At 43.1% G+C, this 18,753-nt stretch overlaps 1 protein-coding gene across 1 annotated transcript in view; it reads right to left on the bottom strand.

Moving 5' to 3' along the window:
- Nucleotides 1–10,646: 10,646 nt before the first annotated feature.
- ATG14 (autophagy related 14) overlaps nucleotides 10,647–18,753 on the bottom strand; it is a 62,262-nt gene continuing 54,155 nt past the window's right edge. The window contains exons 8-11 of the mRNA XM_075329698.1: nucleotides 17,303–17,420; nucleotides 17,128–17,218; nucleotides 16,945–17,030; nucleotides 10,647–13,572 (exon numbers count right to left, since the gene is read on the bottom strand). Of these exons, the coding sequence (XP_075185813.1) occupies nucleotides 13,266–13,572; nucleotides 16,945–17,030; nucleotides 17,128–17,218; nucleotides 17,303–17,420 (602 nt within the window). The 3' untranslated portion in view covers nucleotides 10,647–13,265. The remainder of the gene's footprint in view (nucleotides 13,573–16,944; nucleotides 17,031–17,127; nucleotides 17,219–17,302; nucleotides 17,421–18,753) is intronic.

The raw sequence follows: 18,753 nt of genomic DNA, 5'->3' as shown, positions 1-18,753 counted from the left end.
TGGACTTAATGAGTGACAAACAGTATCTTCATCAATCAGGCTCCAACTTTCTCTCTTCTCTGATTGCTGTTGCCAGATCAGCTTTGCAGGTTGGAGCCTTGTCATGGACCATTTTCTTCAACGTCCACCAAAGATTTTCAATTGGATTGAGATCCGGACTATTTGCAGGTCATGCCATTGACCTTATGTGTCTTCTTTCAAGGTTTTCACAGTTTTTGCTCTATGGCAGGATGCATTATCATCTTGAGAAATGATATCATCCCCAAACATCCTTTCAATTGATGGGATAAGAAAAGTGTCCAAAATTTCAATGTAAACTTGGGCATTTATTGACGATGTAATGACAGCCATCTCCTCAGTGTCTTTACCTGACATGCAGCCCCATATCATAAATGACTGGAAATTTACATGTTCTCTTCAGGCAGTCCTCTTTTTATTGTTTAGCTTTTCTGTATGTAAATCCCACTTCCTTTAGGCGGTTTCTTACAGTTCGGTCATAGGAGGAAACTGGAGTCAATGTCTATTTGTTCCTAATTTGTTTTGTTGTGCATTTCCTGCTTTGGAAACATTGCTTTGTTTCCTGTCTTGACGTTTTGATGTCTTTCTTGGTCTACCAGTATGTTTGCCTTAACAATCTTCCCATGTTGTTTGTATTTGGTCCAGATTTTACACACAGCTGACTGAACAACCAACATCTTTTGCAACATTCCGTGATGATTTACCCTCTTAGAGTTTTGATAATCCTCTCCTTTGTTTCAATTGGCATCTCTCGTGTTGGAGCCATGATTCATGCCAGTCCACTTGGTGCAACAGCTCTCCAAGGTGTGATCGCTCCTTTTGTTTGGGGAATTAAAACTTACAGGGTGATTCCATTATTTTTTTTCCTCTCATAATTGAGTGATTCCATAATCCCCCCCCCCCCCTTCCCCCCCCCCTGTTTGGTCTTGAAAAGTTAAATGTGACTGGCTAGCACATTGTTTTCATGATTCTTTTTTTTTTTTTTTTCTTTTGTTTTCTTTAGTGTTTCTTAAAGCCAGAAAGTTGCCATTTGAAATGACTTTACTTCTGTGTTTTGTTTTTTTTGTTTTTTTTTTTTTTAAACAAATCACAGACATGGCACAAAACTAAACAACTGAATGAACATCCTCAGAGCCAGTTGATTCCATAATTTTCGCCAAAGGTTGTAGCAGCCCCCAAATGTTTGAGAAGGTCTTCATGAAGTCACAATAGAAAAGGCTAGGAGCTGATCTGCTGTTCATTAATCGGTATGATGAAGAGGGCATGTTTGGCTGGTGATAATAGCTAATCGGGAGGTGGGGGTGTGTGACCGCTGACTGGTGGTATATCGATGACCTTTATTTGTGTTAAGTCATCAGGATCCAATTAGGTGGACACCTTTTTTTTTTTTTTTTTTTTTTTTTTTTTTTTTTTGAAACATTTTTCTCATCTTCCTTGGAAAGTTAATGACCACGAACTTTACTGGGAGCGGTCACCCAGCTTTACTAGTTAAAACAAGTCTGCTTGGATATGGGTCTCTCACTATGATAATCCGTCACATTTACCATTCCGTAATACAGGAAAGCTGGAATTTTGGGGTATGGGGTTCAGCTGTATGGGCTTGTCTAGACTGTAACCTGGTGGATTTATAAACAAATCTATAGTATTTTGTTTGTTTTCTGGATCCTATTGTTCGTTTTTTGTTTTTTTTTTTACCTTAAAGGATGTTCTAAAAAAAGGAATTTTATTTTTTTTTTTTTTAATCAAAATCTGTGGATTAAACTTGGATTTGCTGCAAATATTACTCTACATATTGCAAGAAATAAAATCAAAGAAATGGATTTATAAATGTTCTCGGCCGGTCAGTGTAAGCAGTGATGTTCCCTGCAGCCTTCTCTACAATAGGCGGCAGCTTTTCTGCCAATATATCTGGTTGCAAAATTTGAAGCATTTTTCCCATGTGTAAAGATCTATTCTTTTAAGCTACCGTAAGTTCTCACTGTGTGAAAATTACTGCACGTGGCATATTCATTTGCAGGAAAAAAAATAAATTTCTTCTTACAGATCCAGCAAAGGACAAGAGATTTAAAAGGAAAAAAAAAAATCCAAAGAATGAAAATATGTACAGCGATGTCACTATGTCCTGGGCACATGTGTCTTGGAACTTTAAGTATATTTTTTTTTTTTTTTTTTTTTTTTTTTTTTAAGTGTGACCTGACCATTCTTCAGGTATTTATTACTTGGCAGCTGTTCATTATATTTTATACAGAAGTATAAAATAAAATGATAAAAAAAAAATATCCCTGCTGTTTTGTGACATTTTATTTTTTTTTTTTACTTATGTATAAAATATAATGAACAGCTGCCAAGTAATTACCTGAAGAATGGTCAGGTCATACTTTTTTTTTAAAAAAAAAAAAAATCCCTGCTGTTTTTTGTGACATCTTCTGCTTATGGAACTTGAAAAGGTGTTTTCACTCAAATCTGCAACATGTGAATGTAGCCATGGGGTGCACAGATTGTCCTTATAATTCCCTTTAATAGATCTTTATCAGTGCGGGTTGGTGTGAAAATGCTGTAGGACACATCATGGTGTTTCCAGCCTCTTACATGGACTGTTTTTTTTTTTTTTTTTTTCTGGCCATAGAACTTACCGCAGCAGAATTTTAGTCATCGGGCATTAACCCTCTCAACTTTAGCGACTGTTATGGTTCAGTCTTAACCTAAAGCAATAGGAGACGGGCGTTGCGGGAAAGATCTGGGTTGTTGAATTGGGTTTACTTTATACTTTCACCACAGCTCAGAATTTAACAAGGTTCTGGTGCTTCTGCAGTAAATGTCTATGTTCCTCATAGGTTTCGAACGTTACCAGCCAGACCATTAATGCAGACCACAGCAATATAATCCCCATGAACAGACAGTCACACACTGGTGGCCACTTTTAAGGACTTTTTTTTGTCTTCTAGTTATGAGCAGGTTAATGATTTAGTAAGTGACACTGAGAAGACATTTGAATTATTTATGGCCACGCTAGACCTCCAGCTCCCTGTATCTGCTTCCCTCCTGCTCGTCTTCTGGGGTTGAGTTACATAAGCAGTCAGCACAGGCCAGGTCTGAGCCGAGAGGCCACGTGTCGCGATAAGGCTAGTTTCAGACGTCGGTGATTAATCCAGTACAAGCCGCATGGATATGGACATGTGTGTGACATCTGTGTTTGCATACGTGTGACACGTACTGGAGAAAACGCGTGGCTTTGGCATAAAATGATTTTCTATACTCGCCTGTATCCAGCAGTGCTGCCTTCGGCTCTGCTGCCTCCTGCTTCTGACCCCCGCTCATTATACTCATAGAATATTCACAGCACTGAGGACCTGGAAGAAGGAACATCGCCGGGGACAGCATTGCTGGTGACAGGTGAGTATCCAGCAGTGTGCGCAGTGACCTCCAGCCCTCTTGATGACACTTGCACTTCAGGTGTCACAACTGTGACTTTAGAGTTCATTGGGAACGCTGATGACCTGGAGGTCATTAGAGGTGATCACTGCGCACATTGCTGGATACTCTCCTTTTCCTGGTGATGCTCCTGCTTCTAAGGCTGAGGTGCAGTGAATATTCGAGGAGTATGAATTGGAGACAGCAGAGCGGAAGAAAACAGCGATGTATACAGGTGAACATATATCTTTTCTCCAATACATGTCACACTGTCGTCATATGGATCATAGTATGTGGTCCATATGACACCTGTGCTGCCAGAGAAAAAAATGGACAAGTCTCCGTGTGTGCGCGAGCAGGGAAACGCCATGCATGTGAAAAAAAACCTGATGTCACACATACCTGAAACTCGGACGTCTGAACGAGGCCTAATGCATCCTTCATATGGTCTTCTTCTCTATGATGGGGATTGCGGGGGTGTCTACACTAAGGGTGCATGCCCTCGATCAGCATTTTGGATGTACCACGTTTTCGCTGCGGTGTACAGTACAAGCACAGTGTATTTGTTTTTTTTCCGCAGCAAACACTAGCTTTCTAGACCGCGGCATGTCAATTGTTTGCTGAGTATTTGCATAAGTCCTCTGTAGGGAGAACACAGCGAGGAAACCGCAGCACAGGGAGCCCTGATAGTGAGTATGAGCAGTTGCAGTCTCCTGCGGAAGAGACTTGCGGTCTCGCAGGTCAAGACGCAGTGAGTCCTGATCGTGGGTATGTACCCTAAGGGGGTCAATTCAAATAGTTTGTGTAAGAAGTCTGATGCAAACCTTAATGGCATCTATTTTTAGAGGAAACCGTGTACGTTGGCTCTGTTCTGTGGCCAATATCCTACACAGAGAATTCATTGACCTGAAAAGGTAGAATTTAGCAATTTTATTTAAAATAAAAAAAAAATTTTGGGGATCTGGATTTTAATGTAATTACCCAATTTTATTCCAGTGCAGTACTGGCCTATATAACATATCTTGATTACCAAAGGCCTAAGACACTTTTGTAGAAGCACTGATTTTTAACACCTTTCTGACATTTCAATGGCAGTATTAGGCGCAGTTTCAGCACATGACCCTTCACCATAAATGTAGAGTACGGAGCAGCCACCAGTCTCCCGCCCCAAACGCAACATCCTCATATAGTGATAATTATCACCTGCTGATAAACTGATTGCACAGAAACTGCTGCGCAAGTGACATCACTGGAATCAGGCTCTCCACCCCTACTGCTCTCTGATTACATAGTGAAACCCTGCTCACAGATTCTCCTTAAGTTAATGCTGTTTGTGTCTAAACTTTATCAGTTTTGGAAAAAAAAAAGAGGGAAAAGAAAACAGGGTTTGTTTTAATAAGGATATACTGTATTTTTCAGATTATAAGACGCACTTTTCCTCCCAAAATTTTGGGAGGAAAATGAGGGGTGCATCTTAAAATCCGAATGTAGCTTACTGGGTGCTGGCGGCGCTGGTCAGTACGGCACTGTTGTGTGCATCAAGCGACACCATTCTGCTCAACTCTGTGCATGGCTGCTCTGACTCACAGCTTACCCCCGGAGGAGAGCGGCGTCACCGGCCCCGCACGGAGAAGAGACCGCAGTGAGTATCTGGGCCTCCCTCTGTACCATTGCCAGCATCACCATACTCCAGTACCACCCCCTGCCTTCTGTGACTCCCGCACCGCTGCTGCCCCCTCTCCCTGGTAAGACACCTCCAAATTATAAAACTGACTCCGTATTTTTTTTTTCCCCCTCCAAATTTGGGGTGTGTCTTATAAAACAAAAAATACGGTAAATATGGTGTGTGAATGAAGACTGGAAGATAGGCTGCAATATTAGACTTATTCAAAGCCATAACCTACAGCAAGTGTATAATTATATATAAAAAAAAATTTAATTTTTTTTTTTCTCACCAATCAACCAATTGTTTCTATTCCTATTCCAGGCAAAGCATGTCCAACTGGTTTGGGATAGAGGGTGTGCTCAATTTTGCAGAAGGCAGAAAATGTGAACAAAAAAAAAATTATTTTTTGTTTAATGGGTTGGCGAGTGCCATCTTCCTTTTCATTTTACTTCTATAGCGCTATTAATCCACAGTGCTTTACCAATGGTCAGCACAGTCCCCATTAGAGCTCACAATCAAAGGTTCGTTTTGTTTTTTTTTTAAAGCATGGAAGCGGGTGACCCTGTGTCCATGGAATTAAATAATGGATAAAAGGCTCTCATGGCATAGCGATGAGTGCTGCCATTTATTTATTTTTGCTTTACCTAAACCACATGGCACATTATTATATTATGATGGTAGCTGTAACATTGCATTCGGTCTTCCTATATTTCAGCATGTCACTTTATGAATCAAATCATGGCATGTTTCTTTGCACGTAATATCAGTAATCGTTTACCTAAACTTGGCATTTTTTGGTTTTATGAAGCTAGAGCTGTCAAAGAATAGGAGGTGGGTGGAGATGGAAGGAAAACAAGTAGGTGGAAAGGTATACCTAAATGTTTATCCACATCAAGAGTGCACCAAGTGCCCATAGTTGGGTTAAAATCCCTTTAAGACTCTCCCCCTCCACCCCCCCCAGGCAGAGGAGTCTATCCACCGTCTCATGGCATAAAAGAGTTACATAATGACAAGTTGCAGCTAAATTAAAACTAATGAGAATGTCACCCCAGGAATTTGGCATGGCGGAGTCACGAGACACATGCCTTGTGTGCCTGCCGCCTCAGTGAGGTCACTAGCTGGTGTATATCTTGTGCTGACTGCTCCCTTTAGAATAACATCACAATAATCCATGCAAAGGTGATCACCCTAAAACAAACCACATCACAAATAAAACACCAGTCACGTTGCCGCTTATCAAAAGGTGGAAATAAATACTTTATTGCCCAGTTAAACAAGCAGAGGTATCATCAATGACATGCCGGTGTCACACGGGGTCAGGACAGCAGCCGATAGGAATACGGGATACCACCTACAAGCCGGATGTCTAAAAGTCTAGTGCTAGGCCTGCAACGCCTCCCCGCTCCAGCCGTGTGAGAATCGGAGAAATGATCAACGCCGCACTCCCAGGAAACAAAAGCCAAGCATTATCCTCAGTGCACGGCTGTCAGCAATGGAAGAATAATCAGCAGTCAAGACTTAAGTAAAAAGACATGTACAAGTGCATCTCATTAGAATATCATCGAAAATTTCAGTAATTCAATACAAAAAGGGAAACGCATATATTATATAGAGTCATTACACACAGAGGGATCTACAGTCATGGCCAAACGTTTTGAGAATGACACCAAAATTATTTTTTCACATGATCTGTTGCCCTCTGTTTTTTAATTGTGTTTGTCTGATGTTTACATCACATACAGAAATATAATTGCAATCATATTATGAGACCAAAAGGTTATATTGACAGAATGAGTTAATGCAGCAAGTCAATATTTGCAGTGTTGACCCTTCTTCTTCAGGACCTCTGCAATTCTCCCTGGCACGCTCGCAATCAACTTCTGGAGCAAATCCTGACTGATAGCTGTCCATTCTTGCATAACCAATGCTTGCATTTTGCCAGAATTTGTTGGTTTTTGTTTGTCCACCAGTCTCTTGATTGCCCACAAGTTCTCAATGGGATTAAGATCTGGGGAGTTTCCAGGCCATGGACCCAAAATCTCTGTTTTGTTCCATGAGCCATTTAGTGATCACCTTTGCTTTATGGCAAGGTGCTCCATCATGCTGGAAAAGGCATTGTTGGGCGCCAAACTGCTCTTGGACAGTTGGGAGAAGTTGCTCTTGGAGGACATTCTGGTGCCATTCTTTATTCATGGCTGTGTTTTTAGGCAAGACTGTGAGTGGTGCGATTCCCTTGGCTGAGAAGCAACCCCACACATGAATGGTTTCAGGATGCTTAACAGTTGGCATGAGACAAGACTGGAGGTAGCGCTCACCTCTTCTTCTCCTAATAAGCTGTTTTCCAGATGTCCCAAACAAGCGAAAAGGGGATTCATCTGAGAAAATGACTTTACCCCAGTCCTCAGCAGTCCACTCCCTGTACCTTTTGCAGAATATCAGTCGGTCCCTGATGTTTTTTCTGGAGAGAAGTGGCTTCTTTGCTGCCCTCCTTGAAACCAGGCCTTGCTCAAAGAGTCTCCGCCTCACAGTGCGTGCAGAAGCACTCACACCAGCCTGCTGCCATTGCTGAGCTAGCTCGGCACTGCTGGTAGTCCGATCCTGCAGCTGAAACAGTTTTAAGATACGGTCCTGGCGTTTGCTGGTCCTTCTTGGGTGCCCTGGAGCCTTTTTGACAACAATGGAAGCTCTCTCCTTGGAGTTCTTGATGATGCGATAGATTGTTGACTGAGGTGCAATCTTTGTAGCTGCGATACTCTTCCCTGTTAGGCCATTTTTGTGCAGAGCACTGATGGCTGCACGTGTTTCTTTAGAGATAACCATGGTTAACTGAAGAGAAACAATGATACCAAGCACCAGCCTCCTTTAAAGTGTCCAGTAGTGTCATTCTTACTTAATCATGACTGATTGATCGCCAGCCCTGTCCTCATCAACACCCACACCTGTGTTAATGGAACAATCACTAAAACAATGTTAGCTGCTCCTTTTAAGGCAGGAATGCAATGATGTTGAAATGTGTTTTGGGGGTTAAAGTTCATTTTCTTAGCCAATATTGACTTTGCAAGTAATTGCTGTTAAGCTGATCACTCTTTATGACATTCTGGAGTATATGCAAATTGCCATTAGAAAAACTTAAGCAGTAGACTTTGTAAAAATTAATATCTGTAGCATTCTCAAAACTTTTGGCCATGACTGTATTCCTATATATTATATAGTCATTACACACACAGTGATCTATTCCTATATATTATATAGAGTCATTATACTATATAGGAATAGATCTCTCTGTGTGTAATGACTAGAATATATAGGAATATATCCCTCTGTGTGTAGAGTCATTACACACAGAGGGATCTATTCTTATATATTATATAGGGTCATTACACACAGAGGGATCTATTCCTATATATTATATAGAGTCATTACACACAGAGGGATCTATTTCACGTATTTATTTCTGTTAATATTGATGATTATGGCTTACAGCCAATGAAAACCCAAAAGTCATTATCTCAGAAAATTAATTATATAAGAGCAACTGAAAAATGATGTTACACTCAGAAATTTTGGTGCCTCCTGAAAAGTCTGCACAGTAAATGCCTCAATACTTGGTCGGGCTCCTTTTGCATGAATTACTGCATCAATGTGGCGTGGCATGGAGGCGATCAGCCTGTGGCACTGCTGAGGTGTTATGGAAGTCCAAATTGCTTTGATAGCTGCCTTCAGCTCGTCTGCATTGTTGGCTCTGGTGTGTCTCAGATTCTCTATGGGGTTTAGGTCAGGCGAGTTTGCAGCCAATAAAGCACAGTGATACTGTGGTTAGTAAACCAGGTATTGGTACTTTTGGCAGTGTGGCCAGGGGACAAGTCCTGCTGGAAAATGACATGAGCATGAAGTGCTCTAAAATCTCCTGGTAGACGGCTGCGCTGACTTTGGTCTTGATAAAACACAGTGGACCTATACCAGCAGATGACATGGCCCCAAACCTCAGTGATTGTGGAAACTGCACACTAGACTTCAAGCAGCTTGGATTGTGGCCTCTCCAATCTTCCTCCAGACTCTGGGACTGCGATTTCCAAATGAAATGCAAAATTTACTTTCATCTGAAAACAACTCCTTGGACACTGAGAACAGTTCAATTTTTTTTTCTCCTTGGCCCAGGTAAGACGCTTCTGGCATTGTCTATTGGTCATGAGTGGCATGACACAAGGAATGCGACACTTGTAGTCCATGTCCTGGATACATCTGTGTGTGGTGGCTCTTGAAGCTCTGACTTCAGCAGCCGTCCACTCCTTGTGACTTTACCCCACATTTTTGTGTGGCATTTTCTTACCAATCCTATCAAGGCTGCAGTTATCCCAGTTGCTTGTGCACCTTTTTCTACCACACTTTTTCCTTCCACTCAACTTTCCATTAATATGCTTGGATACAGCACTCTGAACAGCCAGCTTCTTTAGCAATGACCTTTTGTGGCTTACCCTCCTTGTGGAGTGTGTCAATGACTGCCTTCTGGACATTTGTCAAGTCTTCCCCATGATTGTGTAGTCTACTGAACAAGACTAAGGGACCATTTTAAACAGTTAGGAAGCCTTTGCAGGTGCTTTGGGGTAATTATTCTAATTTTCTGAGATAATGACTTAGGTTTTCATTGGCTGTAAGCCATAATCATCAACATTAACAGAAATAAATCTCTGTGTGTAATGACTATATAAATCTATAGACATAGCTCCCTGTGTGTAATGACTATATATTCTATAGGAATAGATCCCTCTGTGTGTAATAACTCTATATAATCTATAGAAATAGCTCCCTGTAGGTAATAACTATATAATATATATATTTCTTTTTGTATTGAATTACTGAAATATAACTTTGTTGATATTCTAATTTATTGAGCTGCAGTTGTATTGGGTACTGACAACTGGTTGCAATATTCAACATTCTATACATTTTTTTGTGACTAAACAGGGAGTATGTGTAAAGTGACTGGTCAAACCAAGCACAGACGCTCAATGCACCATCCCACCTACTTGTTTTCACATTTAGGTCCTTGATTGACAGCTTTGTCTTTACAAGAGTAAGAGGAGAACCAAAATGAATGGAAGACTTGTAATTGGGAAGGTGCAGCCAACTGCTCGGCCACACTAAGGGGGCACCGTGCCTGTGCTTGGTTTGGGCAGTCATTTAGCGCAGACACTCCCTTTCGGTTGGGGGGGGGGGGTGATGCAAACTCATATTGGGCAGTGCAGTTTTCCAAAGTTTCTGGAAAACGGTGCAGCCATAGCACTCTGAAACTAGAGGTACGTGGTATATGGTACAAAGGACAAAAAGATCTACAAGATCACCATAGGGAACAAGCTTGCCTTCACGGTGAAACATGGGAGCTAGAAGCAAATTGATGGATAGCTGCAAAAATAATAAAAAAAAAAAAATCAGATCATTTACAGATTTTTATTTTTGCAGCTATCCATCAGTTTGATTCTAGCTCCCAGGTTTCACCATGAAGACAAGCTTGTTCTCTATAGTGATCTTGTGGATCCTTTTGTCATTTGCACCATGTACCACTTACCTATAATATCAACGTGCTAAGGAAGCTGGAGAATATAATCATGCTTCCTATCGCTGAGCTGGGTGTAAGGCACCAGTCCTCATGGGCCGGACGAGTGAGCAGTAACATTACTTGACTCCGCCCACGAGGGGAAGAGGCAGAACCCAAAGTTCATTGTGGCAATTCTGGACAACGTGCATGTCAATTGTGTTTTGTTTTTTATTTTTTTAAGACTACCTGGGAAAAATGACCAGGATTAGGGGAAAGGGAACTGTACAGTTTATTAAATCTTAAATAATACACTTGTTTCATTACTTTTGTCATTTCACTACAATCCCTAAAATGTTTTTTTTTTTTTTTTTTAATATAATCATAAGTGCATACTCCGGCATGAAGTAAACTTGGCATGAAGTAAAAGTCCAACTGCATCAATGAGATAAAACAAAACCTTGAGCAGTCAACACGGATTATAAAAGATATAAAAAAAAAAAAAATAAAAAAAAATTTGGAGACCTGTTAGCGCCTGTAACTACAATACCAGGCGAGGAGTAAAAAGTGAAAAAAAAGAGGATTGTTCATGGGTCCATATTCTGACAGTTCACCAAGTAGGCAGGTTTATGCTGTAGCGGCGAATACTTGTTACAATTTGCTCAGCATCTAATTTAATGGAAAATCCAAAACATCAGATAGGTGTATTCCATGTATATAAGAGACAAACACCTGTTGTACTGGTCCTGCAAGTTCAGTTTAACGGAACAATAACTGCATCCATGCGTTACAGCCAGAATATGGATAGTTGGCGTACTCACTACTGGACCTTATGCAGATAGGCGCCTCCAGGCGATCGATAAATAGGTGAATTTACAGTACACAATTATTGGGAATAAGCAAAATGATCTTCTAGTTTGCACAAAAGATCGTTCTCGAAAGGATGCCGAGAACAATGGCAGAACAATCCATTACAGCCGACCTGTGTAAATAGGCTGTCAACTGATTGCCAAACACCTTGCCGGTCAGCCATCTAATGCTGCACATAGTAAATGCACCCTAGGCATTGTGGTGTGTTATCAGACAAGACACGGGCATTGTTGTAACATGCTTCTAAAATGGCGAAATGCACCGGCTTTTTCTTAAAGGGTTTTTTGGTGTATTTGTAGGTAATATAACATAGTAGCTGCTGAACAGAGATTACTCCTCAATCAACAGCAAAGCAAGAGGGGCTTTTTTCCTTTACAGTGGCTGCCAGGCTTATTCTAAACTGCCCTATGAAGAAGAAAAGGTCTTAGCCTCTGTTCACATGACACTAATCAGAGGTATAATTCTCCATGAAAGAAAGAGAAAAAAAACTTTTGCATTATTTAGTAATCCCCCAGCTATTGTAAAACTATGACTTTTTGTAATTACTTCATTACCTTATTTTGCTACCAAATACCATGCTGTTTCACATGGCTCATTCATGCTTCTTTATAAGCTGCTTTTAACTGCTGCTCAGCTAGATCGTAGTCTACGTGGGTTCAAATCCCACCAAGGACACCATCTGCAAGTAGTTTGTATATTCTCCCTGTGTTTGCGTGGGTTTCCTCCCACACACCAAAGACATTCTGATAGGGACTCTAGATTGTGAGCCCCAATGGGGACAGTGTTGCCAATGTATGTCAAGCGCTGTGGAATAGCGCTATATAAATGAGTAAATATTTTTTTTAATATTATTATTACGTACTTTGAATTCTGTCTAGGCAGTGAAGGAGTGAGCGAGGAAGAGGTGAGAGGCTGAGACTTGTATTTTGTATGTTTAGAAAGAATGGATCTTTCGGAGCAGCAGTTTAAAGCAGCTTCTAAAGAAGCATCAACGGGCCATGTTAAACAGCACTGCGGCATAGTGTTTGGAGAAAGAAGGAGTAAAAATAAAAGTAAGAAATTATTACAAAGATGCATAAATTAATGCCTGAAACAAACAACAACAAAAAAAAGTTGAATTACTCTAAGTCATGCCATTATATAGGCATGCATTTGTTTAAGTTACCTATAAGCTCCCACAGTACAAAGCATGGTATAACTCCCCCTCTGTAGGCTATACTATTCCATGCGGTCAGGTAGTGACATGATGGTCACATGACTGAAGTCACCAAAAGGTCTTTAGGCAGCCTTAACCTCAGAATACAACAGATGGGGACCCCTAAGAGACTGGGGACCCTGTGATATTGATCAGATTGACCCTCCCCAACGCTGGCCCTAAGGCTTAATTTTGGAGTAGGGCTTATATTTCAAGCATAGTCCAAAAATCCTGTAAAATCATGCTAGGCCTTATTTTCGAGTAAACAATTATATTTATATAAAAAGGAAAAACCTTCTTCAGCATGTGTACCAATCCTGGGACCGGCGCGGGGACGCAGCACATCTGTCCAGAATGAAGAGCAGAGGACTTCACACTGATTACTGTTAGATTTTATAACCAGTGAAAACATTAGAAAATTCCATCCGTGCACAAAGAAAAACAAAAACAAAAAAAAACAAAAACACAAAAGTATATAAAGTCTTTTTTTTTTTTTTCCATAAGTCAAACTACCTGTGTAAAAAGTTAGTGATAGCCGAGGTAATGCCATGTGTGTGTCCTTCGGAGCCGTGTCAACGATGTCCAGTGTACGCCTTAAACCAGGAGGTGACGGAGGCAGCGGCGGAGGAGATCATGCCGCCAGCGCTGCTGCTAGCGATCGGCTGAGACATCATGGTGCTCTGGCTCTCCTGCATCTCTAGTGGTTGAGAGGGGATGTCACAAAATTTAGGACTCGGCAGATTTTCCCAGTCAGTGCCGAGATCAGTTTCTTCATCGCTTACGTGCTCGTCTCCGCTCTCATCGCTGTCGCCGGCGCCACTGGGATCCACGAACTCCATGGAGTCTTCAAGGTCAGCAGTAACTTCAAAAGGCCCAGACCTAAAAAGGGACAGAAAGTGGTCACTCTTACTTTTGCCCTCATTCACAATGAGAAAAATTTAAAAAAAAAAAAAAAAAAAAAATCTATTTGTGCTGTAATGGTCACATTATTGCGTCACTTAACTACTGCTATCATTCTCTGACTTCAGCACTTAAAGGGAACCTGTCAGGTCCAATATGCACCCAGGACCACGAGCCGTTCTGGGTGCATATTGCTAATCCCTACCTAACTATCCCTGTATCTATGTCAGCAATATCTGAATATCGTAGTATGGGGAATGTCTATGATGGTCACAGAGACCACCATAACCCCACCAATGGACAGAATAAATATAAATAACTGGTAGAGACTCAACAAATATATGCACATATAACCATAGAAACGAGTCAATCTACTACCTTGATGAGAAAAGTATAGAATTTCATTAACACATCAGTTAGAATATATCAATTACACAAAAACAATGAAACGGAAGGTGCTGGCAAAGATACAAAATACAGGAGTTATCACCCAATTGCTGGCAGTGTGCAAAAAATGCATGTATGGGGGTGGTATAAAGTGTCTACATAAGGTTAGCTGCACTAGATGTAATATTAAGGGGAGAAAAATATAATATATATGTTAATAAAGTGCTGAAGTGCAAAAGCAGGATCTATCACCGTACATACAAGTGTCATATGTCACTACCCCTTTAAAAAAAAAAGATGACAGGGAATTCCAGTGACAAAGTGCTGAGGTGCAATAGCAGCACAAATGAATCATATCCATAGTACCTTGCCAGCAAGAGAGGGTGAAGCTCCAAGGACCCCCAAAGCGAGTTTCACGTGGATGTCTTCGAGTGGGGGTGGGGTAGACTTGCACTTCACCAGTTATATATATATATATTTTCCCCCTAATATTACATCTAGTGCTGCTAAACTTGGGCTAGTTTCACACTTGCGTTGAACGGCATCCGTAGCATTGCGTTGTGTGACAGATGCAACAGATGTGTTGCATATAGTGGCACAACGGATGCTGCAAAACAACGGAATCCGTTTATGATATTTTTTTACAGTTTTACCGGCGGCAGACTTGTGAACGATCAGCTGATCGCTCCCAGCAGCCGGTCGATCAGCTGATCGCTCCCAGCAGCCGGTCGATCAGCTGATCGCTCCCAGCAGCCGGTCGATCAGCTGATCGCTCCCAGCAGCCGGTCGATCAGCTGATCGCTCCCAGCAGCCGGTCGCCGGGTGATCAGCTGATCGCTCCCAGCAGCCGGTCACCGGGTGATCAGCTGATCGCTCCCAGCAGCCGGTCACCGGGTGATCAGCTGATCGCTCCCAGCAGCCGGTCACCGGGTGATCAGCTGATCGCTCCCAGCAGCCGGTCACCGGGTGATCAGCTGATCGCTCCCAGCAGCCGGTCACCGGGTGATCAGCTGATCGCTCCCAGCAGCCGGTCACCGGGTGATCAGCTGATCGCTCCCAGCAGCCGGTCACCGGGTGATCAGCTGATCGCTCCCAGCAGCCGGTCACCGGGTGATCAGCTGATCGCTCCCAGCAGCCGGTCACCGGGTGATCAGCTGATCGCTCCCAGCAGCCGGTCACCGGGTGATCAGCTGATCGCTCCCAGCAGCCGGTCACCGGGTGATCAGCTGATCGCTCGGCCGCCGAGAATGTGTGCGGGGGGGGGGGGGGCGCTGAGGACAAGTGTGTGTGTGTGTGTGTGTGTGTGTGTGTGTGTGTGTGTGTGTGTGTGTGTGTGTGTGTGTGTACACACATACATGCGGAGCAGAGTGCGGGAGGGGACGGAGCCAAGCGGGGAAGTGTGGGGCTCCCTGCACACATAGCCAGGGTAAATATCGGGTATAACTAGGCAAAGCACTTTGCTTGGTTACCCGATATTTACCTTGGTTACGGGTGCAGGGAGCCAGAGAGAGCATGCCCAGTGAAATCCTAAGGATTCCGCTGCTCAAAAAAAGTGAAATGCTGCGTTCCTCCCGCTGGGCAGAAGCAACGGAGCGTCGCCCAGCGGAAGCAACGCAGGTCCTTTTGGCATAATCCGTCATCCATACAAGTCTATAGGAACTAGCGGAATCCGTTAACGGATTCCGCTGTTTTCCAAAAGGGCGGATTGTGACGGAAGGAAAAAAAACGCAAGTGTTAAAGTACCCTTATGTAGACACTTTATACCACCCCCATACATGCATTTTTGCACATTGCCAGCAATTGGGTGATAACTCCTGTATTTTGTATCCTTGCCAGCACCTTCCGTTTCTTTGTTTTCGTGTAATTGATATATTCTAACTGATGTGATGTGCTAATAAAATTCTAGACTTTACTCATCAAGGTAGTATATTGACTTGTTTTAATGGTTATATATCCCTGTATCTAGTATTTCTAAAGATCCTTTATGATATGCTAATGAGCGCAGGGACTAATCGCAAGGGCATTATATCCCCCCCGACTAGTCCGCCCTTTTAGCACGCCCCCAGAGGGTGCTACCATGCTATTCAATGCCTACTGCCCAGTGTCATCATCAGCGGTGATGCGCTTACCTGTGTCCGTTGTCACTGCTTCAGAACGCCAGGTGTTGGGTCACTGCACATGATCAGACGTCCCCGGCACTTCCGATCATGCGCACTAGACCTCTCTGAAGCTGGGCTGCGTACACCCGGCTTCATACTGGGCATGAGCGGAAGTGTTGGGACCTCTAATCATGCGCACTGCCCGGGCTCTGAGGCAGTGACAGCGGACACAGGTACGTGCGTCACCACTGATGACGCTGGGCATTGAATAGCATGTTAGTACTCCCCTGTGGGTGTGCTAACATGCTAAGAGGACGGACTAGTAAGAGCCTTTGCGACTAGTCCCTGGCCTCATTAGCATATCATAAAGGATCTTTAGAAACACTTTTTCTAAGGGACAGTTAGGCAGGGATTAGCAATGCGCACACAGAACTGCTCGTGGTTCTGGATGCATATTGCACCTGACAGGTTCCCTTTAAGTGGTTAAATCACAGTGATTGGTGCTAGCGCTGATCTTTGTTGGAGGCAGATGCTGGCTGTAACCACGGCCAGCATCTGTCCCGTATGGCATGGGCTCTGCTCCAGATCCACACACCCTGGTACCAGACGTCACATGCTGGGAAGGAGTTAAACACAAACCTTGGCCGTGTGAACCAAGAACTGCTGCGCTTCATTCATGTACATGAAGTACAAGTTGTGAATGTGCTGGAGTTGTGAATGACGTATATGTTCCCGAGCACAAAGGCTCCTGTACCGCCACACAATGCACACTGCTGACACAATGCGACGCTCCGTCACTGCCGTACAATGAACACATTACAAACCGTTCAAGCACAGTGATGAGAGCTGAACAGGTCACGCTCACCTGCCCAAGTTTTCACTGTCTGAACTGACCAAGTACATGAGATTCCTGAGCGTATGGAGCGGGTGCAGCAGATCCAAGTCCACGTGCTGCAGAAGAAGCAAAAAATGCATTACAAGATATCACCCTCATGCCTCCCGCCCATTCATTTCTCTACAATCAGAGCACAGACCCGATGATACCGACCTGAGAAAAGCACAGGTACAGGATGTTGGAGTTCAGCTTATTCACCGCACGATTAAATTTCCACCGACTTAAATTCTCTCCGCAGAATTCACTGAAAGTTCAGAAAGAATATGAGAAAGCATCAGACCAAAGGGGTATCCCGTCCCCCAACACGGTCAGAACCGACGAGCCTCACCTATTATACAGCTTTCTGGGAAGGTTCACCCCTAATATATGTGACAGAGTATTGACCAGCTGCGTGGCGTAACATAACGCAGCACTGATCGTGTACGCCGGATTGTTGTGCTCCATGTCTGCAAAGGACAAAAACAACATTAAGGGAGATTGATCAACACCAGAATTCAGCATAAATGTGTGCGCAACAGCTGCCGTAATCTCCTCACAACATGTTTAATACGCGTTTTAGGCTACTTTCATACTTGCGTTCAGCGCATTCCGTCACTATGGAGAATAGCACAGTCTGTTAACGCACTGCGCTATTCTCCATAGAGTTGTATGGACGATGCACTGTAACGCAAGTGTCTGCGTTGCATCCGCTGGACGACGCAGCGTCGTTATTTTGACGCTGCGTCGGGCGGATGGAACGCTGCATGTAGCGTTTTTCTGCGCTTGGCGGACTGTCAAAAAAACGCAACCTGCAGGAATCCGTTAGGCGTCCGTTGTTTTTATAATGGACGCCTATGGTGGCGGATTCCGTTACAATGCGTCATTTGACGGATTCCGTTAACGCGGATTCCGTTACCACTGCGCATGCTCAGATGTGTAAAGTCAAGGAAAAAAAACTACAACGGATTGCGTTTTTGTACGATCTGTAGCATGCGTTATGCCACTATATGCAACGCATCCGTTACATGCGTCACACAACGCAATACTATGGATCCCGTCCAACACAAGTGTGAAACTAGCCTTAGACACCCCTTGCAATTTGGCCATTTTTACTTAGGGGTGTACTCATTTTTGTTGCCAGAGGTTTAGACATTAATGGCTGTGTGTTGAGTTAGATGACACCAAATTTACACTGTTATACAAGCTGCGCACTGACACCGTACATTGTATCACAGGGTCAGATCTGCAGTGTTGATAAATATCACTGCGCTGCCGAAAATATGACGTAAATCCAAGGAAGATTGAATGAAGGTGGATTTCCTGAAGAAGTGGGGAGACACTTTGAAACGTGTAGAGTAAAACCCCCTTCATTCTATCTTTCTTGGATGGATGTCATATCTTCGGCAGCGCAGTGATCGCTACACAGCTCCTTTGTTCCGGATCTTCTTCGGCTTGTTAAGCGTGTGGACTCGGCAGCAGGTGACTGCAGGCTTTGATCACGTTGTGTGACAACCACACCAGGTGAGCACATCCCCTTATCACTTTTGCATGTCAGTTGGATAAGACCCTATTGCGTTTCCCCCCTTTCAGTTTTTCATTTAGATCTTCAGTGCCACACAAGAAAAAAAAATGTGAGGGGTGTACTCACCCGGCCTCCTGTGACCTTCCTGAGCTCCCCCCCCCCCCTCCCAGTGAGCATTAGGATTAAGATGCACTAGGATTATAAGACAGACCCTCATTTGAACATAAACAATTTTTTTTTCTGATTTTCCTCCTAAATTTGGGGTGTGTCATATAAGA

The sequence above is a fragment of the Anomaloglossus baeobatrachus genome, chromosome 12 (assembly GCF_048569485.1).
Source record: "Anomaloglossus baeobatrachus isolate aAnoBae1 chromosome 12, aAnoBae1.hap1, whole genome shotgun sequence".
In the NCBI taxonomy this organism is placed as follows: Eukaryota; Metazoa; Chordata; class Amphibia; order Anura; family Aromobatidae; genus Anomaloglossus; species Anomaloglossus baeobatrachus.
Note: the sequence above shows the minus strand (reverse complement) of the source record. Positions and strands in the feature narration are given on the sequence as shown.